Consider the following 21,739-nt stretch of genomic DNA (forward strand, 5'->3'; position numbering starts at 1 on the left):
CTGCATTTAGCCCTTGCAGCTCCTTACCAGTGGAAGGCTGTTTCTGTAAGGAAGGCTACGTTCTGAGTGGAGACACCTGTGTGCCAGAGAGCAGCTGTGGTTGTGTAGATGGAAACAGCCACTATCATCAGGCAAGTTATTCCAAGCATCTTGAAACTGATTGAAAGAGTCTGGGGTTTGTTCTATGTCACTTGAACTGATAACAATTAATGAATACAGATTCACGTCAGCTGGGCTCAGATCAGTGGGTTCTGTAGATATATTTGTTCATGTAAATAACAACAATTCCTGGCTTTCACTGTATAAAGCACCGTTCAAGACCAGGTCTCAAAGCACATTTCAAAGGAGGTCTGTTTCATTTAACAGATGGGGAAACTGAGGCACAGAACGGTCAAGTGATTTGTTTAAGATCAACTAGCAACAGAGCCAAGACTAGAACCAATGTCTCAGGAGTCCCAGGCCTGGATACCATCTCCTAGGTCACACTGTCTTTCCATGGGGCCACTTAATGGCATGGAGAGTGTCACAGGCATTTAACTATTCCAAACTCCTTTGATATTCCACTAGGATGACATTAATTGATTGACTTTATACTATTATATATTCAAGGCCTTCTCCTTTCTCCAACAGCTGGGTGAAAGCTGGTTCACCCACGACGCGTGCATCGAGCGCTGCACCTGCAACAGCAAAAACAACATCACATGCACAAGCTGGGAGTGTGGAGCGCTGGAGAAATGCAGTGTTCAGGATGGGGTGCTGGGTTGTTACTCCTCTGGTGAGTTCTTCCTGTGAAAAGTTCTAGATGTGAGTTCAGCAATTAGACATTTCTGGTCCAGAAGGGCTTTCTCCAGATACCTTGTCCCTTATGCGATGGCACAGGAAGGAGCTGACGGCTGATTCTTGCCAGTGCTGAGAGACATTCAAAGACAAATCCCCTCTCTTGCAATCACTGAGCTCCCTCGCCTACAGTGGGAGTGGAGCTGGCGTAGATCCTTGCAGGGTCACTGGAGTTTGGCGTGAGTAGAGAATGCAGAATCAAGCCCGAAATCACCCAGTGCCACAAATGAAAAAACTGAACTCCAAGGGGTTGATTTAGGAAAATATAGAGAGGGAAGGAGAGATTAAAAAATAGCAAGTCTAAATTGCTCTTGTAAAGTACTTGCACTCGGTATGCACAGGTAATCTGCACTGTGCAGAGAGCCCACAACAGCAGTAACAGTTGGTCCTTTCACTGCCCAGCTACCAGTTTGTACGTTTTTGTGCAGATCAGTTGAGGCGTCTCATTCAAAAAATTTGCCCTGGAATGTGATCAGCCTTAATCTGGAATGTCTTCAGTGGAAATTTGCCTTAGTAAGGAGGGTCAAGATCAGGCCTTTGGAGCCCACTTCAGGTCCTTTCATAGTGATGACACCTGACATTAACAGAAGTCGTTAATTAAGTGAGGTCACTATAAAATCCTCCAAAGTCACTGGACATTTATTTGACCTTCAGGGAGAGCATCCTGTCAGGTGGCAGGAGATCCCCACTACTTCACCTTTGACAAGGTGATGCACACCTTCCTGGGCACCTGCACCTACACCCTGCTCCAAGTCTGCAACAGCAACAGTGTCATTCCAGTGACCATCAGTGGCAAAAACGAAGATCGAGGACAGAGAGGGGCCACGTATCTCAAAGAGGTTTACATTGACATCTATGGCAACCGAATCACCCTTCAGAAGAATAAGGCAATCCTGGTACGTAGTGGGACCGTTGTATTTTGAGAACAGATATCTTAAAAGCAGCACATAAAAATAGCCTTAGGAAAAGGGATCTTTATGTTTTACTAAGGGACAGGCATGCCTTTCGTTGCTAGCCAGGTGTCTATGCAGTGCAGTTGTCCAATGAAAGGTGTTGCCTAACCCACCACATGTATCCCAGTGTGGTGACACTGAGATATGAAGTAATTTCTCACAGCACCAGCTGCAAGAGGCACCTATTTTGAGTATGCTGCTGTACCAATGTCCCTGCATGAGTCATTGTCTACAGGACTTGATCCTAGAATCTCTGGATCTAATATAAGTTTCCACTGCCTGAACTAGCTAAAGAACCAGGGTTCACAGTCAAAAGCTATAGCTGACTTAAACATCTCTATATGGCTTAGACACTTGCAGTTATAGAGAGCCGCACCAGGTGAGACTGGATTACATTATTTTGGATTAGCTAACCAGGAACTGGGGCTTATATTGAGATGTATACTCAGCCCTGCAGGTGGGGGGGACCTCTGCCCCAACAGTGACCCTTCCAACGGCCTGGCTAAGGCAGGACACAGGAATTCTGTCCGGTCCTTGGCTGGAAGGGTGGTCACTGCAACCCATGAGACCGCAAAGGTTGAAAGTATAAAAGCGGCTAAAGTTCTGTTGGGGAATCTTCCAGACCCCTGGAGAAAATAAACTATGAGCAGAAAAAACTTTCCTAGGCGACTATGTTCTGTGCTGACAAATCGTCTATTGTCACCAGCTCAATAACGAGAGAGTCCGAACTCCGGTAAAGAACCGATTACGAGGCGTGTCCATAGGAAATGTGGGCATTTACATGGTAGTGGAAACTGACTTTGGACTGCTAGTGAAATATGATGGAAATCAGCACTTGGAAATCAGCCTCCCAGAATCTTACTTCTCCAAGGTGAGATTCAGTATGTTAAGAAAATAAAAGGCATCACTTCAAAGCATGGACTTTCCTCTTCTGCTTTATGGTGTGATTGGAATTTATTTTCTTCTCTTGCTTTATTATTACTGCTTGCAGCAATGCTGCCTGCACACACAAGCTGTTTTCTTCTTTTTTCCTTTTTACAACCACCTACAGCTGTTTCAAAGAGATAGTTACAGGAAATGACAGAACTGGGTGCATAGCTGACAGTTAGTTACAGAGACTACCCTTTGGGTTATTTAGGTATGTGAGGGTGTCTTCCCACCCCAAGTCCCCCACGATTTTAGTGGTTTACAGAGTCCTTCCCCTCTTTGTGGCACACAGGGGATTCTCCAAACAAAACAAACAAAAAGGCCCCTTTCCCTCTCCTTCCGTAACTGAGGGAGAATCAGAGTGAAAAAGGATCAGTTTCTGAGGCAGTCTGGCTTCTCTGATGGCTTAGTGCCTTTAATCGGGGTTAGGGATTGCCTCTGGCTCCTCCTTTTGGGTCACCCCCGCTTCACACTTGGTCCATGCAGCCGCAGGGGCAGCGAGGTCTGCGAGTGTTGTCCTCTTTGCTGATCTGTCCCTGTAGCCAGCAGTCTCTGGTCACTGCCCATGTCTATGGCAGGCTTTCCCTTTTTAAGCTTTCTCCCTCCAGGCTGCCCAACCCTTCCAGGTGTGACTAGTTAGTGCTGGCTCAGCCCAAAAGAGCTCGTTAGCCTCCTCTCTACTAGGGGGAGTGCATGCCCTCTCCCAAGGCAAATGCCAGGAAGTCCTAGGGAGCCACAGATATGTTGCGATATCATTTCATTTTCCCATTGGGGCATTAAGATTTTACAGTGACGGCTTGAACTGGGAAGTGCTGTGCAAGTTACTAACCGATTTCTCACAGTATTTGCCCATGTCTTTCCTTGGTCAGCAGCGGGGGTGGGATGAGACCCCCTGGGTTATGACATTATTCTCTTCTGTTGTAGGTCTGTGGCCTGTGCGGTAACTATAACGGCCAGCGTGGGGATGAGCTGCTCATGCCCAATGGCGTGCAGGCTAAGAACATCACACAGTTTGGAAACAGCTGGAAAGTACCAGCCGACAGTGACGCGGGGTAAACCTGGCTCTTTTTCATCCCCCCTCTTGTGTTGATTCAGATCACTTGCTCCCTTGCAGACATTTTAACCAGGTCCCTCCTTGAAAACATGCCAAGTAGAGGAAAATGCACTGGCCATGCTGCCTGGTGTATCTCCTGCACCTTCTCTGAGAACCTGGGATTCTGCTGGGGCTCCAGCAAAGGCCACTGCCCCAGAAGGAAAGAGGTTCTTAAGTCTCGAAGGTCACAGAGGCATAAGGTGAAAGCTTTTTTCCCCTCTGTTATGCAATTTAGTGAAATCTATTGTGTGTGTAGAGGTGCCTCAAGGATTTACCAATGAGCTACAGAACCACTCACCAGCATCTTGTCAGGTCAAATCCAGTCCAGTTCATTAACAATTGGAAGTCACTGCATAAGTGAAGTGAATTAGTGGTATCGGTTATTCCCTAATGGGCATCCCAGTTAGCATGAACTGGCAGTCCCAGCAGAAATGCCAAGATTGCATGAGTATTGCATCTGAACAACTCGAGGAGGTTGTCCCTCTGTGTCAGGGCTGAGACAGTCTGATGAGGTGGTGAAAGCTGGCAGTGCTGCTGGCATGTGGTGACTAGAGAGACCCCTGCAGCCTCCAGGACTATTCATTTGACTCCTCTCACTGGCAGCCAACATTCCAGCCTGGAGGTCAGCCTGTGTGTTCGTCTCCAAACTGAAACAAGCTGTGTTTGTGCTTTCTTGCAGCTGCTTGCCAGACACACGAGATGAGCTGGGCCCACCTTGCACCGCAGAGGAGAAGTCAGGCATTGAAAACCAGTGCAATGTTTTAAAGTCGGACACCTTCAAACCATGTCACCATCTGATCGAGCCTGACCTCTTCATCCAGACCTGCATCTATGACATGTGTAAATACAATGGCATGCTGTCCACTCTCTGTGCCATCACACAGGCCTACGTGGACACCTGCAAGAAGCAAGGAGTCATCATTAAATGGAGGACCAACACATTCTGCCGTAAGTAGATTCAAAGTAAACAGCATGGCGTTTGGACGGCTGACTCTGATGTGAGAATTAACTAGCGGTGTTAGCTGAGTGGTTAATTAACAAATCAAAGATGCTAGGAAGATACAGTATCATTAGCTGCAGTTAGGACTCTGTTACAACACTGGCTTGTGTTCATAGTTGGGCCAAATCCTGAACATTTGCATCTCCCACTGAAGTCGATGGGAGTTAAAAGTGATCAGCACTATTCACAACTAGGCCCACTTATGAAAAGCCACTCTGGGGTGGGTTGGTTTGAGCAGCCAAAAGAACATAGTTAGACATGGTAATGAGGCTATAATGAAGAAGGGAGTTAAGAAGACTAGAGAGCACTTGGAATCTTACAACTGCATGAGTCCTTTGGGCCTAGCAGTGCCGTCCTTACATGGCTTGGACTCATCCAAAACTCCTCTTGGCATCCATGGGAGCGTTGCCAGAGGAAGGACTAAGGACGGTCTGTGGCATATGAAAAGCCAAATTCACTGACATGCTCTGGCTAGCTTGTGCAAGAGACAGAAATACAAATGTTGCCAGTCAGTTAAACCATGATTCTGGCTGTTTTGCATCACCAGAGTAATGCAAAGCTGCTGGAGCACACTGGCAGATCTGGCCCTCACTCTTTTCTTGTATGTTTATTTTTTTGAATGGTGACCAAGACTAGATGTGATACTGAACTAGACTGAAGAAAAGCCCATCTCAGACACAATGCCCACAAACTCAGAGGTGCTCATGCTAGAATTGAATTGACAGCCTCTGAGAGGCTTACCTGTTTCTAACAATACATGAAGCCATAACTATGCCATCACCATCACATCCTAAAGAAGTAACCTTTACTGTTCTGTTGCCACCCAAGTCCTTCCAGTCAGCACCAGGCGTGTCTGCTTTGGAACATGGAAAAGTTCCCTTGCACTCTGTAATAAAGCTGTTTTTTTTCTCTTCACACAGCATTGCCTTGTCCATCCAACAGCTATTACACTGACTGTGCATCTTCCTGCCCAGCCACATGTAATAATATTTATGCGTCCTCCCTCTGTGAAAAGCCAACAGAATGCACGGAAGGTTGCGTTTGCAGTGAGGGTTACGTGCTCAGCGATGACCAGTGTGTACCACTGAGCGAGTGTGGCTGCAGAGACGATGAAGATAACTACTACAGTGTAAGTAGTTTCTGTACCAGGTGATTATCGTTTTTAACAGCTGTAAACAGCTGCTGGAGCTTCTGACTGCTGCCTGGTGGGTCAAATAGAAATAAATCTGCAGGGACTAAAGGGAGACCCCTTGGATTTGATTTGCAGAGCTTCTGAGCAGCCGCAGCTCTAGATGAAGCCAGTGGAAGCTGCAGGTGCTCAGCACTTTGGCAAATCAGAACCAAGGGGATCTCAGAATCATAGCAACGTAGGGCTGGGTGGGACCTCCAGTGGTCATCGAGTCCATCCCCCACACTAAGACAGTATCTTAGGTGGGGCCTCCAGAATCAGTGGCCCCTTTTGAAAATGTGGCTGCTGGTGATTTGCCAAAGGTCACTCTGGATGTTTGTCCCGATCTTTTTTTATGTCTAAATTAGCACACAAAAGGTAAAAAGACCAGCAGATCTCCAGCTTAGTTGTCACTGTGGTGTTGCAGCAGGGAGGGAAAAGACAAGAGGCTGTTGCAGTGAATCCAACGGTAATGTTGGATTTGTTTGTCAGGGCACAAGCTAAGCTCTCAAGATTTCTCTGTGGCCCCACTGCAGCCAGCGGAGTCTGGTATCCCCACATGAGCTCGCTATGAGACTTGGCCTTGATTAGGCAGCCAGGGAATGGCCTGAACACTAGATTTCAGTTCACTCCCTTTGCTGCTGACCTTGTGTTGCACAGCTGAAGAGCGATGTCCTGTATCATTAACACAGCGTGCATTCCCACAGGCTGGGGAGAGCTGGATAAAACCCCACTGCACCCACAAATGCACGTGTCAGAAGGACAATACCATCAAGTGCCAGGCCTATGGCTGTGATGCTTGGGAGGTCTGTTTCCTCAACAATAAGGGGAAATACAAATGTAAACCGACAGGTAGGTACGTCTAGGGCCTGGCAGGTGTGGGGGCTGGGGTGGGCACCAAGAGTCCATTCCACCCTCCAGTGTATCCAAGCAGGAGGCAGCCATTACTGGAGGGCCACTTACCAGTGCAAGGGAGCCTTAGCAGCAGAGGTAACAGTAACATGTGCCCACTCTAAGGCCCCACTACACTGCCACTGCAGTGCAAAGGGGTCCTAGTGTAAACAAGAATTGGCCCCTGGTGCTTTTGTAACAGAAAATTCACTTCTCATTTTCCAATGATGTGTTCTCCTAACAGAAACCAAATTTTTGGAAGAAAATGGAACAACAGATTTGAGATGTAATTTTTAAATAGAAACTAACCTGCTATTTAGTTGGTAACAAAGATGCAAAAGCCAATGAGTATCTATATTATCTCTGCCAAAGGTCAAATTCAGATTACAGCAGAGAATGAAGCATTAAAAAGAATGAAAGACTAGTGCCTATGAATCCATTGGCCAGAGGTTCTCAAACTGGGGGTTGGGACCCTCAAGGAGTCACGAGATTATTACATGGGAGATCATGAGCTGTCAGCCTCCACCCCAAACCCCGCTTTGCCTCCAGCATTTATAATGGTGTTAAATGTATAAAAAAGTGTTTTTAATGTATAAGGGAGGTCGCACTCAGAGACTTGGTATGTGAAAGGGGTCACCAGTACAAAAGTCTGAGAACCCCTGCCATTGGCAATTACTCCATTGTCCTCCAGTGCATGGCTAGCTTGAGAACAACAATGAAGAGAAAAAAAGCTGTCACAGGGATCAGAGCTGGACAAATGTTACTTGTGGAATGTGGCTGTTGAGGGATTGGGCTGTTTCTCATCAAATGCTTTTCAGGTGTCTGACCAGGTCTGCTAGAGACGCTCTTGTATTTCATTGCCAAGTAAATGATTCCCCAGCTGTGACTTGCAGAGCAGGGTGGCATATTTTCTGTGGTGCAGCTGACCAGTGCGGAGGGATGATAAAACTCTAGCCTCCTCCCTTCCCCATTTGAGCAGTCCTAGCACTCCTGTGGCCTGTGCTTAGGAGAGCCCTGGGATTTGGATTATGGCTGGCCCCTGCCCAGGCAGATTGAAGAGGGGAGAAGCCTTCTTGCTCCCCTGTCCTTCCCCTTTGTGTGCTTTCATGGGGATCAGCCTCATCCTACCCCTTCATTGCTTTTATCCAACACATTAAAAACTGGTCGCAAGGTCTCGCAAACACAGTAATAAATACAAAGACCTCAGAGGTAGGTGAGAGGTGGGTCAGAGCCGGATGAAGGGTTATTTCAAACATAGACACAACCTGTAAAGGCCCCAACATTGCGTTGCAACTTATTGAAATTCCCCTGTTGGGCAATGCCCGAACTGGCACTTCTTAGAGGCCATTTTAAGCCCAATGCATTGTCCCAGTGAGACTCACCCTCTGCAGAGGAGCTGTATGTGCCATGCACATCTCACAAGGCCTGTGAACCACTCAAACCAGAGGACTTCCATTGGCTCTCGGCTCAGGGATGAGTCTGTGTGTCCGTCCTGTGGTATCTGAGCACCTAGCGTAGCTTTCACAGGAAAGCATGTCACAACTCACCAGCCCTTTATTAAACTGAGTCACAGCACAGACTCAGCCCTGTTCAGCTGGCCTCTGCATACACCTTGGAGGCTAATGTGACTTCTCTACTAGGCTTTGGGAAGTGCCTCGTCATTGGAGATCCACACTACCTGACGTTTGATGGCTTGATGCATCACTTCCAAGGCAAAGATACGTACATGCTGTCTCAGACTGTCTCCAGCATCCCCGACCGCCTGCCATCCTTCAGCATTGAAGGAAAGAACAAGCTTTTCCCTAGAGTGTCCCACATTTCTTTCCTCCAGGAGATCCGTGTCAGTGTTTACAATCACACAGTGTGGTTCAGGCAGAAGAAGCAGCTTGTGGTAAGAAGTGCATTAAGCTGCACACTCCTAGCGCTCATTTGTTTTTCCTGTAACATCAAAAAATGTGGAGTGATCGACAGGGATTCCTGACCATGTATAAGGTGTGCTGATTATGTCATTTAGGGTTTCTAGACTGCAGCAGAATGTCTTGTGGTCTCCGAAGGGACCTATGAAGATCATAAATGCTGCTGTCTGGTTCCAAAATGGACTTTAAGTGTAACCACTGGAATCTCTGTCTCATGTTTGCTCAGAGTGAAGTCTGAGGTTGGCCTCAGGAACAATGTCTGAGTGCAGATGCGGGGCTGTATTTAAATAGGCATTTCACAGAATACGCACCACTGCATTCGAGCCTTTTCTGAAAACTAGCACACAATGCTTCTCAGTGTCTCAGCTTCTCCTCATACTTTGCAAAGATTAAGTAAGTATCTCTCACAGCTGCCTTGTGAAGTAGGTAAATATGGATAACGATCCCCACTTTACAGATGGGGAAACTGAGGTGCTGAGAAGCCAAGGGACCTACTGACGAGATCAGTGTCAGAGCTGGGTTTAAAATCCCTGAGTTCCTGGCTCCCAGTCTCGCTCAGGCAGGTCAATAAACAACACTGCACTCTGAACCCAAGTCACTCTGAACTCAAGTCAGCTATTCCCAACAATGGATCGCATTTCTGCCTGGCACAGTGTGATGCGCTTATCCAACATGGAATCACTAATGGCGCAGGAGAGAGGAGAATAGCGGCAGGACGGCTAACCTCAAGTGTGCAGAAATCAGGGATCAGGCCCCAGAAATCACATGATTGGCTTAAAAATCAGAGTAGTTTGAAAAAATAATAAATTTGGGGTTATTTTGCTTTGCCCGCTCATTTTTAAGATTTAGGGGTCACATTTTCAAGATTTTCTCCAGGGGGATGCACATGTACTTCTTTATTTGTTACTAAAAGCAGAGGTTCCCGTGTGCTTACCTGCCCCCTGGAGCTTGGGCTTCGAGAACACCAAATATCGTGAGATTCACAATAACTCAGTGAAATCTGGTGTCACTAGTAAGGGAGAGAAAGCACATAAATGATGCTGTAATCATTATATTGCCTTCCTCACATTATCATCATCATGTACTAGTACACATATTGCTCATGTAAATATAAGTCAACGTCTTTTCTAGCCAAAAACCAGAGGGCTCCCAGAGTGGTGGGAAAATATTGAAATTCATATCAGTCCAGCTTCTTTCCATAGAGCATTTAGCTACAGTGAGGAGACGAACATCTGTTGTTTATGGTTATCGCTGTCTGAAAATTTCATTATAAAACCTGAAAACAGGAAAGGTTAACTGGGTGTGACACACCTCCACTGGGAGCAGGTCTGAATTTTATCTGTCCACTGAGTTGTACATAATTCTGTCTCTGTTAGGTGGATGGAGTGAAAACCATCCCCCCTGCCCAGCCTCATGAAGGTCTTCGCATATACCAGAGACCAACAAGAATTTACATGGAGACAGATTTTGGCTTATCGCTCAGCTATGATGGTGCTGAAAACTTAGGTAAGAATGACCAAGAGAACTCACTGTAGAATGCGTTGAATCCTATGTCCTGTAGGAGATTTCAGTCCCAGAGGAAATTATGAACTTGCATTGTCTAACTGCATGATTCTTCTCTGTAATATGAAATCCCAGATAACTGGTGACAAATTATTTCCCAGGAACTAGAGAGACAGCAAAACTGTCACCTTCTGTCTGGATCCCCCAGAACATCATTGGTTTGGATAGAATGGAACCTGGATCCAGATTGTTCCTAGTTTTGTTTATTCAAAACCGAAACCTGACTGAGAAAGTTTAGCAAAAGAAAACTCACCGTAGTTTGCTCATTAGAGCAATGGGACAAAGGCTGGACCTGCCCCCTCGCTGATTTTCCAAAACGCCAGTGAAGTTTTGGTGCTCTGCCCCAAGCTACAGGACTGCAGTGTGGGTCCATCACTACCTGTCCCCTTCTCAGCAGGCTCTCCTTAATTGTTCTCTAGGTCCTTCTCCCTTACACCCATTTTACAGGAATATAACTCCATTGACTTGAACATCTTTACTTCTGATTTGCAGCAGGTGTAAGGGAGAGCAGAATCAGACGATATTATTTTAGTGAGGCATTCAGGGAATGTGTGTCTCTGGTGGGGTGTTTATACACATAATCATAGTCCCAAAGCCTTAAAATCCCAGCTGTCCTGCAGGAAAGGAAGGTTAGTTTTCCAGGAACTCAATGATATTCAATAGAATTCTCCTTGCAGGGCAGGAGATCCCTTAGGTTACATCTGCTCTGCAATAAAAAACCCATGGCACTGAGCTTCAGAGCCTGAGTCAGCTGACTTGGGCTCATGGGGCTTGGGGTGCAGGGCTAAAAATAGCAGTGTAGACGTTCGAGCTCAGGCTGAAGCCCCGGCTCTGAGACCCTCCCTCCTCACAGGGCCTCAGATCCCAGGCTCCAGCCCGAGCCCGAACATCTGCTCTGCTATTTTTAGCCTGGCAGCCCAAGCCCTGCAAGCCTCATTCAGCTGACCTGGGCAAGCCGTGCCCATGCTGCAGGTCTTGTATTGCAGTGTAGATGCACCATTCCAGAGCAGGTGGACTGTATCGGAGAGGTGAGTCGAGGGTACATGTCAGTCTGCAGGATGTATGGGGGAGAAAATGAGATGTGCACACAAGTATGTGGGATGTGTAGCAGCCCTTGGGTGGAGGTTCCCTATAAATAAACGTAATTATTATTAACGAGCAGGGATTTCCTATATGTAGCCCGTATAAGTGGGCCTAGCCCTGCAGGAGTTGTGAACGCAGGTCTGTCTCCCATGCACAGGGCACCTGCCATATCAGCAGCCTATGGAATGGCTCCTGCTGCGGGGCTGCTTGATATTCCATTCCATATCCCCTGTGCACTTGTGGCTACAGGTTTCTTTCTATCCGCTTTTCCTTCTGGCCCCCATTAGATATAACCCTGGCCAACACCTACAAGAGCAAAGTCGAAGGCTTGTGTGGCAACTTTGATGGGAAGTATAAGAACGACTTTACCAAGCCGGATGGCACTCGCGTGCGGGACGTGGATGTGTTTGGGGAGAGCTGGAAAGTCCCCGTCAGAAGAACAGTCTCCCGGCGCAGGTACTGGCCCTACATAAATACAGACCAGACTTGGCTCCTGAAAGGTAGTTCATTAAACCCTAGTTAATCTTCCAGGAGGCAATGCACTGCGTAGTGCATCTCTGATCTTTCTTCTCCCTCTCTGGGTCCACTTATGTATTTGTCCTGCTTACTGCTAAGGTAAGGAAGTGACAGCACCGTTGGGTGTGGAGAGCATGGGCCTGAGGCATCACTGCATTGGTCCAGTTTCATGCCATTGACTTCCAAGGAGTCAACCCCATACACCCAGAGGAACAGAGAGGTGACTCAGACCCTGTGTCCAACTGGACTCTCAGGCCTTTCTGCAGGAAAGTGTCAATTACTTTTCCATGCCTGTTGGGCAGGATGACCCAAGGGAGGGCAGGCACCATTGCCACCATCTGCCCTCCCTCTGGGATTCTGCCAAAGGACGCTGCTGTGGAGATTGTGTTAATTCATTGCACCTCCTCACTTCCCTAGCTAGGCTCCCTTCCCAGCCACGTGGATGGTGCTGACCCACCGTTAAGTCCCTGATCCACAGGATTTTTTCCCCTGATAGTCAAAGAGCAGATGGAATGAGTTAGAGCATTGCTTGTTGCAGCAGGCTGTCTGGTAGAACATAAACAAACAATATATAGGCCAAGGGTGATGCAAATGTGTCCCAGGAGTCAGATACACAGAGTCAGGTTGGCCTTCAAGCACCTGCCAATGGTCCATTAGCACCTTGGCACTGAAAAGTGATGGTACCTTTTGAGATACAGTTGTCCTAGTTCAGCTGTGTCATTGTGGCCACCACTTGAGAGGCATCTAGTGGGTTGGAGGCAGGAGTTGCTGGGTGAAATCTCTGGCCTGTTGTAAGCAGGAGGTCTAACTAGATCAGGGGGAGGCAACCTATGGCATGGGTGCCGAAAGTGGGATGCGAGTTGATTTTCAGTGGCACTCACACTGCCCAGGTCCTGGCCACCAGTCCAGGGAGCTCTGCATTTTAATTTAATTTTAAATGAAGCTTCTTAAACATTTTAAAAACCTTATTTACTTTACATACAACAACAGTTTAGTTATATAATATAGATTTATAGAAAGAGACCTTCTAAAAATGTGAAAATGGATTATTGGCACGTGAAACCTTAAATTAGAGTGAATAAATGAAGATTTGGCACATCATGTCTGAAAGGTTGCCGACCTCGGAACTAGATGGTTGTAATGGTCACTTCTGACTTTAAAATCCAGGAACCTGTGAGATCCTGGGAGGCGCTATAATACTCCTCTGATGTTGTGTTCATCCATCTCCTTCAGCGCAGGTGCCAGGATCCTAGGTCTACCTGCTTAAACTTGGATCTGCCCATGGCATTGCACTAGCTCACTGTATTACCAAGAGCGTATTCAGGTGACTGCTGGATATACCAAGAAAACGGATGGTCAGCTAATCTGTTCTTTATTGCAGGCGAGAAGTCATTTCAGACGAGGAGCTTGACAATGTCGAGTTAAACACAGGGCTCGCCAGTGGCTGCAATCCCAGTGAGCTGAGCCTTGTGAACTCCACTTCTAAGTGTGGGATTCTTACCGATCCAAAAGGTCCCTTTGGAAAGTGTCAGTCCAATGTCTCCGTCGAGTTCTTCCAGATGTGAGTACCTTAGAGACACCCACGCTGTTCTCCAGGTATTCTCTCCGTATGTTTTCAGAGAGATTCCATAATCATTCAGGGCCTGATCCTGGGAAGCGCTGCCAGTGTATTCCTTGGAAATTGAGGGCGACTCAGGATCTTGGAGGATCAGGCCCAAATTTTGCACTAACAAGAGCTAAGATTCTGCTTGAGCATTTTTAAAGGGTGTGTTTGTGTCTCTGTCGGATGAGGACTTTGCACTGTAGCTAGCTCTGAAAGGGAGCCTTCCCCTTTCCTTGCTCAGACACATCTGCATGGTAACCCCTACGCTCGCAGGCTGGATTTCTGAGAGACAAGGTGGGGCAGGAGATATTTTTTATTGGACCAACGTATTTGGTGAGAGAGAGAAGCTTCTGAGCCACACACTTCTTCAGCTCTGTATGGCTCAACGGCTTGTCTTTCTCACTAGCAGACATTGGGCCAATAAAAGATACTACCTCACCCACCTTGTCTCTAGTGTCCTGGGCCCAATACGGCTACAACTACATGGCATACAAGATGGATTTTTCAAAGGAGCCAAAGGAATTTAGGAACCCTACTCCCATTACAATGCAGTGAGATTCGGGTGTCTAACTCCCATAGGCCCCTTTGGAAATTCCAGCTGTAATGTTTAGTCACTTGTAAAATGCAGCCTTTATGCTCCTGCCAAAAAGGCTGAAACTGTCAGTGCCACTTCTTGACTGCACCACGCAGGCGTCTCCCAAACAGCAGAGTCATTTGCCCTGTTGGCTACAATGAGAACTTCCTCGGTTATGTTTCGGGCCTCCGCTAGCATCCTGCAGTTTGCAGGTAACTCACTTGAAACCTCTGGGGACCCTGTTGATTCATCCCATCACAGGTATGGACACAGGCCTGCCAAGTCTCCTGCAGTTGGGATCCTTCTGTCAGCGCATAAATGTCATGGGACCCACATCTACCACAACACTGCATATGCCCGATGTGCAAACACAGTTAACACCCACTTTATGCTGCTGGAGTGGTGTGAAGGGGCCTTAGTTCAAGGAGTCAGGCCCCCTATTCATTTGCTAACGAATAATGAAATCCTCACTCGGCACCTTAGAACTTCCCTGGGTGGTCTGCTCTGTGTTCTCAGTCAGAGCCTGATTTGTAGGGCTGTTCAGCATCTGCCCCCACCGCCACTGAAGTCAGAGGAAATTACAGGCATTAGACAACTCTGAAAATCAGGCCAATGCTCAAGATTATGAGGTCAGGTGACAGGGTCACAATTTCTGACCATCAGATAATCAATAAACTAGACCTCTGGATCAATGTTAATGGTGAGTGCATATGGGATGGGTCTTGGGGGTGTTATGAGGTCAGGTCTACACTATAAACTTAGATCAGTACAACTACATCACTGGGGAGTGAAAAATCCACACCCAGAGCAACATCGTTATACCCACCTAACCCCTGTGTAGACAGCGCGATACTGATGGGAGAGTGTCTCAAGTTGACATTGCTACTGCCTGTCCTGGAGGTGGATTAACTACGCTGAAGGGAAAGGCTCTCCTATCCCGTCGGAACAGTTGCATCTTCACTGGGCCAGTGCAGCATTTAGACCTGCCCTGAGTGTGTGTATGAGTGTGTTCTCTCAAACACAGCTGCACTAGGAAATCCTTTGTCTCCCATTAACAATCTGAAACAGTTCGGTCACCCAACAGGAACAGAGGCTGAAGGAATAACCCTTCTCTGAAATACTCACGTCTCTGTTTCTTGCGTGGGTGTATGTGCATATATTGCATATTAGCAGCAGCCACTCTAGAACAAATTACCTCATCTTCCCAAGGCCCCACTATTTTTTCCTCTTGCATGTTACTCAGCCGTGCCCAGGGAGCTGTTTGCAAGGGCCCCATCTGGAACCCGGGGGAAAGCAGTAACTGCTGTATTTGGCATGAATGCTTTCTCATGTTGCACACAGGGGCTGTGTCTTTGACCTGTGTATGGAAGCTGACAACAACGCTGTGCTGTGTCGGCACCTGGGGCAGTACGCGCTGGCCTGTCAGGAGAACGGGATCGCACTGGAAAACTGGAGAGCACAGACGCCTTGTGGTGAGAATAGAAGAGCCCTTTATAGGACCCAGAAATCAGGGCTTGCCGTTTCGTCTAAAACATATATGGACCATTTTCACCTACCTCATGCAGCCACCTCTAGGGTGGGAAAGGCAATATATAAATAACACATAGCAGTGGTTCAGGACTGAGGAGGAAGGACGCCTTCTCTAGCTGAAAGCACAGTGGGGTTTTTCACGAGACTCAGCATATGCCCCCCGTGTTAATAATGCCCTGATATAATTTGATTCTCCTGATTTTTCTTGCAGAGATGCAGTGTCCCACAAACAGCAAGTACAGCAGCTGCATGACTGCATGCCCCGATTCCTGCAGCAACCTGGCAGCCTCCTCCGAGTGCGAGTCACCCTGTGTCGAAGGCTGCGAATGCCTCCCTGGATACGTTCTCAGTGGCTATGACTGCGTGCCCTACAAGGAGTGTGGCTGCAGCTTCCTCAACACATATTATAAGGTACGGTAGGAAGTGCCTGAGGAACACCAGGGGTGATCAGCACCTGGCATCAAGCATTACTCTCCTCATTAGCGATTTCCATTCCTTCCCGTTCCCGTCAGCATGCTGTTCTTGGCTAGCAGCACCAGCACTTCATGCCCTGACATTCTGGGCCCTTGAGAGAGGGGATTGCAAGCACTGCCAGGTTCCTCTGACACGCTGTCTGCGGGCAGCATGCGGAGCAGTGCAGTGAGAGCGCGTCCTTTGGGATCCCATGTGCTTGTGTGTGAAGTCCATGTCCATTCTGCCCCATTGTTGTTCTGAATAATTACCCCTGGGAATCCAAGGGTAAGATTACCCCCTGGGGTTCCAGAGATGTAAAAAAACAGTTACGAAAGTCTGAATTAGTACCCTCACTGTGGGCCCGATCCTGTGAGTTGGCGCTGACATGGGATGTGCTCAAAATCTTGCAGAACTAGACCCTGCATGAAGATTTCTGCAAATAGGGCCTGACCCTGCGAACTGAGGTGAACCCTCTAGTTCTGTGGGAGGCTTAGACGTCCTGGAAGCTGCTTCAAAGCTTGAAGTTGAAATGCTGTAGCTCTGATGTGCACAAGGACTCAGCTGGAACAGATCACTATTCAAGCCAGCTTTTTGTGCGGGTCACAGGAACATGGCGGGTGCTCGCCAGAGGCGTGGCACAGAGCTACGGGCCATAAGCCCCCATTGGATAGGAGCAAAGCAGGCTGCAGCTGCTGCTATCTCTGGTCCCAAGCTCTAATTGGACGTTGCCTGGCTGCACAGGGTGCTGAGCTGGGGTGAGGGTCCATCACTCAATCTCAAACCCTTGGGGGCCCTTTTTCCTTGGGCTCTCCTTGTGTCCTTAGGAGTAGGTCAAGGGCTCCCAGGCTACTGGGGATCCTAGGCTGCTAGTTTGCTTTCTGCACGTACCTTACCCAGCTGCACAGGGCCCACTTCTGCTCATTCTCCCACCGAAGCAAACAGGACATTTGGTATAGATTTACTGGGAACAGGATTGAGTACATCCTTCATATTGTCCTGGCTGATTTGATTAGATGCCTTTAATCCGTAGCTGTTCTCTTCCAGGCTGGAGAAACGTTTGTGACTGATGACTGCTCTCAGACTTGTGAGTGCACAACAAGTTCCAGCGTTGCGTGCACCAGGGCAATGTGTACACGCAGCGAGATCTGCGCCATCGCTAACTTCACTCGCGGATGCTACATACGTGAGTCAATTACTAACCGCGTTGCTTGGTCTCCGGTGCTGTGAGTCTTTGCTGAGTGTTTGTCCAACAGCGAAATGCGTCACTGTGTGGGGTTCTTGTAGCTGTGCTGGTCCCAGGAGAGTAGAGAGACAAGGTGGGTGAGGTCATATACGGGAAGAAGACCTGAGGAAGAGCTCTGTGTGGCCCAAAGCTTGTCTCTCTCACCCGTAAAAGCTAACCCCTCCCCCACCTTGTCTCGCTGTGTGGGGACAGGGGCACCAGCCTTGTACAGAAAAACCATTGTGACTGGCGCACAGGACAAGCACCCTGAATTGAGCTGATATGGGATGGCAGGCACCAAAGGGAAGTGCCCTAAAAATACAGGGCTGATTCAGTAGGGCTGGTTGCTGGAACCTACAGCAGAAAGCGTCACCAGGGTCAGCAATTCTGAGATGCTGACCTGTTTCTCTCTCACTTCTCCAGCTGGCCCGTGTCTGCAGAATCTTTGCGAGAATGATGGGACTTGTATTGAGGACAGCAACAGCTCTTCCAACTTCAGCTGTGTGTGCCCTGAAGGATACGAGGGGCCTCTCTGTGAGGCTGAAACACAGGGTAAAAAAGCTATTTTGAATGTCATTGGAAAGGTTAAGTGTTCCAGCAGCAAAAACCTGTGCGCTGAGTGTGGGCAGTGTGGCCCAGAGGTCACAGAAAGGCCCCGTGACAGGACACACAACTCTCAGTTACACTTGTGCAGATCAGGAGTTGTTCTGCTGAAGTCAGTGGAGTGAGGCCACATGTTTTAGGGCACTAGATTTAATCACACTGGGCTACGGGCCCAATTCTGCAAATCCTTGCTCATGTCAGTAGTCCCACTGAAGCCCTTTAGGGTACTCCCGTGTGTAAGGGCCTGCAGGATCGGGCCTGGCGTCATGGTCTCCTGGAGGTCAATGAGAGGGCTGCCATTGCGTGGAGCAGGACGCATGCTCTGCAGTGCTTGGTGGAAGCGTTCCAGCCGAAGGGCTGCTTAGTAGAACAGCTCGTCGCCATTGGCTGGGCTCGCAGCGCCACACCCTGCTGGGTTTCAGAGGGGCCTTGGCACACCTGCTTCTGGGTGGCATCACAGCGATGGGGCTCCAAGTCTCCTTGCCAGGGAGCAGTTCACGTCATGCCCAGGTACCTGTGCTGCTGCGCAGGGTTATGCAGCGCCCTGCCTCGGTGGCTGCGGAAGGGGTGTGCGCCTGATTACTGTGGTGCACACGTGGGTGCTCTGTTTGGAGGGAAGGGAGTTAGATCTCCAAGTGGGGAACAGCTGTTAGCTCCGGTAGCTCACTGGAGAGATGCTCCAGCCCAGTGCTGGGCGGCAGTGGGCATGGATCTCTCCCAGGCTTGCATTCCAGAAGCCCATCTGCACAATGTCAGTCAGTCAGACAGATACATTTGCTGTTTGCATCATGGAGCTGAGATGGAATTTCCACGATTTTTCCTTGTGTTCCTCTCCTGTGTACTAAACCGGGCTCCTATTTCTCACTCAGACAAGTCAATGGAATCTGACGACTCTCTGGTCTACATCATTGTGGGAGTTTTAGCAGGACTCATCGTCCTCGCTGTGATCGTCTCCCTGCTTGTGTGCAGATCCAAGTTAAGGTAGGGCATTTCCCAGCTGTGCTGCAGCTCAGCAGGGCTGAGGGGCATATCCCCCACTTCAGGGTTTGTCAGCTGTCAGAGCAGTCACACTACTTACATTGGGGTGGGCAAACTCCGGCCCGCAGGACTGTCCTGCCCGGCCCCCGAGCTCCTGCCCTGGGACTCTCGCCCCGGCTCCCCCTGCTGTCCCCCTCCCCTGCAGCCTCAGCTCACCCCACTGCCGGCACGATGCTCTGGGCAGCGGGGCTGTGAGCTCCTGGGCAGCACAGCTGCAGAGCCCAGCCTGACCCGGTCTCTGTGCTGTGTCATGGCGTTGGCATGGCCGGGCTCCAGCTGGGCAGTGCGGCTGTAGCGCCGCCAGCCACCGGTACTCCAGGCAGCGCGGTAAGGGGGCAGGGAGTGGGGGGAGGGGTTTGGATAGAGGGCAGGGGAGTTCAGGGTGGTGGTCAGGGGGGAAACAGGGTTGAATGGGGGCAGGGGTCCCAGGGAGCAGTCAGGAAGGCGGGGGGTTGGATGGGGCGTCAGGGGGCAGTCAGGAAACAGGAAGTGGGGGGTTGGATGGGGATGGTGGGGGGTAGTTGGGGCAGGGGTTCTGGGGGTAGTCAGGGGACAGGGAGAAGAGGTGGGTGGATGTCAGGAATGAGAGGAGGGGTTGGATGTGGCAGCAGAGGTCCAGGGGAAGCCAGGGGACAGGGAGTTGGGGTGTGTGGATGGGGCTGGGGTCTCAGAGGGGCTGTCAGGGAACGGTGTGGGGGAGGGGAGGTTGGATGGAGCAGAAGTCCTGGGGGGGGGGAGATAGGAGGTGGGGGCTGGGCCATGACCCCCTCCCCTAACAGGCCCTCCATACAATTTACGAAACCTGATGTGGCCCTCAGGCCAAAAAGTTTGCCTGCCCCTGACTTGCATCATGCCTGAAACCCAGAGCAGCCAGGAGTGGGCCAGACTATGGAAGGCACTATTTTAAGCCATGCCGTGTGAGAAGAGGAGTGCAGCTTTTTACTTCTCGTTAACTTTCCTTTACAGAATGAACAGGAAAAAGTCACTGGAATTCCCCAGAAGGAGGAATTCGTCTTTGACCCAGTCTAGGGATGCGCTGGGCCAGAACCCATACGTGCCAGACTCCAGCTTCGTGATCAATGCTGCATTTGATCGGGATGAAGATCAGTAACATTTTAATTAGTGGCATTTTTTAATTCCATCTGATTTTTTTTTTGCTGTTCTAGTCTAATAAGTGTTTCTAACCCTTTCCTAAGCAATAATAATTTATAATAAATCACTGTACTTCCTGAATGCTCTAATATGCTCTGTTCTTCCTAAATGTCTCCTGCAAACCCTTGTTGAAGCAATATAGTCCTGACTCACACTAGAGATCCCGCCAACTTCGGTGGCACGGCCGAGCTGAGCCGAGACTGGGTGGAATTCACCCCGCACAAGGCCAAGCAACAAATACTTCCCACCTGGTCTAGCCACCACCAAGGCCCCACGTCAGCCCAGCCTGGTGCTGGCTCTGTATGATTCTCCACTGATGTCAGTGGGTTTCCTTGACTACGCCAGGCATTTTTGATCAGGATCTATTTGCTGGTCTTCCATTGAACTTCGGGTTTGCTGTTGATTATAGAGGGGATGAGCAATATTTAAGTCTCTCCTTTGTTCCTGCTGTAATATTATTTACTATTACTCTAAAAACCATTACGCTGCCCCCTCATGTGTGTGCACACACGCACACGCTCTTATGTGCTGATTCATTCGCATCTCATCAGCAGGGCCGGATTTCCAGTTAGGCTCAGTGGGAACGTGCCTAGCGGCGACTGCCTCTCTAAAACTGTGTGCACCAGGAAGGCCAGCTGTAGGTGGGGGAGCACTGAAGATGCTGTGCCTCAGGGCTGCCCAGAGGGGGGGGCAAGAGGGGCAATTTGCCCCAGGCCCCGGGCTCCGCAGGGGCCCCCATGAGAGTTTTTTGGGGCCCCTGGAGCGGGGTCCGTCACTCGCTCTGGGGGGCCCGGAAAACTCTTGCAGGGCTGGGCCCCGGAGCTTCTTCCGCTCTTGGTCTTCGCTAGCGGGGTCCTTCTGCTCCAGGGCGGAAGGACCCCCCGCCAGCGAATTACCGCCGAAGCGGGACCTGCTGCTGAAGTGCAACCCGGTCTTCGGCGATAATTCGGCGGTGGGGGGCCCTTCAGTTCTGGGACCCGCTGCCGAAGTGCCCCAAAGACCCGCGGCAGGGGTCCCCCGCCACCGAATTACCGCCGAAGAGCGGGCTGCACTTTGGCGGCAGGTCCCGCTTCGGCGGTAATTCGCCGGCGGGGGGCCCCCGCTGCAGGTCTTCGGGGCACTTCAGCGGCGGGTCCCGGAACAGAAGGGCCCCCCACCGCCGAACAGGGCCGGCTCTAGACATTTCGCCACGTGGGGGGCGCCCTGCCGCTTGCCGGTCCCGCGGCTCTGGTGGACCTCCCACAGGCGTGGCTGCAGATGCTCCATCGGAGCCACGTGACCAGCGGACCCTCCGCAGGCACGCCTGCGGGAGGTCCACCGGAGCTGCCTGCCACCAACGGCCCCAGGCCCCCGGAATCCTCTGGACGGCCCTGCTGTGCCTAGGGGCACGTAAGGGGTAAATCTGGCCAAGTCCATCAGCCACGAGAGTATTTGGAAGCTATGTGAAGGTCTGGGTGGATGAAAAGTGCATTGTTCTGCCAGTGCAGTCAAGAACATGGCCATTGTCTGTACGTTCAGAATGGGCAGCTACTGAGGAGGGAAGTGGATGTAAATGGCGGGGGAAGCTTTATACTTCTTATCTAAGGAAAACCAAACCAAACAGAGTTAGGGACCTGC

The 21,739-nt window shown here is 49.7% G+C and overlaps 1 protein-coding gene across 1 annotated transcript in view; it reads left to right on the top strand.

Annotated features, from left to right (window-relative positions):
* LOC127056661 (zonadhesin-like) overlaps positions 1 to 20,203 on the top strand; it is a 75,002-nt gene extending 54,799 nt beyond the window's left edge. The window contains exons 11-26 of the mRNA XM_050964767.1: positions 1,492 to 1,733; positions 2,497 to 2,661; positions 3,642 to 3,769; positions 4,490 to 4,758; positions 5,731 to 5,939; positions 6,686 to 6,830; positions 8,510 to 8,760; positions 10,162 to 10,291; positions 11,719 to 11,887; positions 13,329 to 13,508; positions 15,466 to 15,596; positions 15,866 to 16,065; positions 17,152 to 17,290; positions 17,753 to 17,881; positions 18,802 to 18,913; positions 19,937 to 20,203. Of these exons, the coding sequence (XP_050820724.1) occupies positions 1,492 to 1,733; positions 2,497 to 2,661; positions 3,642 to 3,769; positions 4,490 to 4,758; positions 5,731 to 5,939; positions 6,686 to 6,830; positions 8,510 to 8,760; positions 10,162 to 10,291; positions 11,719 to 11,887; positions 13,329 to 13,508; positions 15,466 to 15,596; positions 15,866 to 16,065; positions 17,152 to 17,290; positions 17,753 to 17,881; positions 18,802 to 18,913; positions 19,937 to 20,081 (2,744 nt within the window). The 3' untranslated portion in view covers positions 20,082 to 20,203. The remainder of the gene's footprint in view (positions 1 to 1,491; positions 1,734 to 2,496; positions 2,662 to 3,641; positions 3,770 to 4,489; positions 4,759 to 5,730; positions 5,940 to 6,685; positions 6,831 to 8,509; positions 8,761 to 10,161; positions 10,292 to 11,718; positions 11,888 to 13,328; positions 13,509 to 15,465; positions 15,597 to 15,865; positions 16,066 to 17,151; positions 17,291 to 17,752; positions 17,882 to 18,801; positions 18,914 to 19,936) is intronic.
* Positions 20,204 to 21,739: the final 1,536 nt, after the last annotated feature.

Source organism: Gopherus flavomarginatus, chromosome 8, assembly GCF_025201925.1.
Source record: "Gopherus flavomarginatus isolate rGopFla2 chromosome 8, rGopFla2.mat.asm, whole genome shotgun sequence".
NCBI lineage: Eukaryota > Metazoa > Chordata > Testudines > Testudinidae > Gopherus > Gopherus flavomarginatus.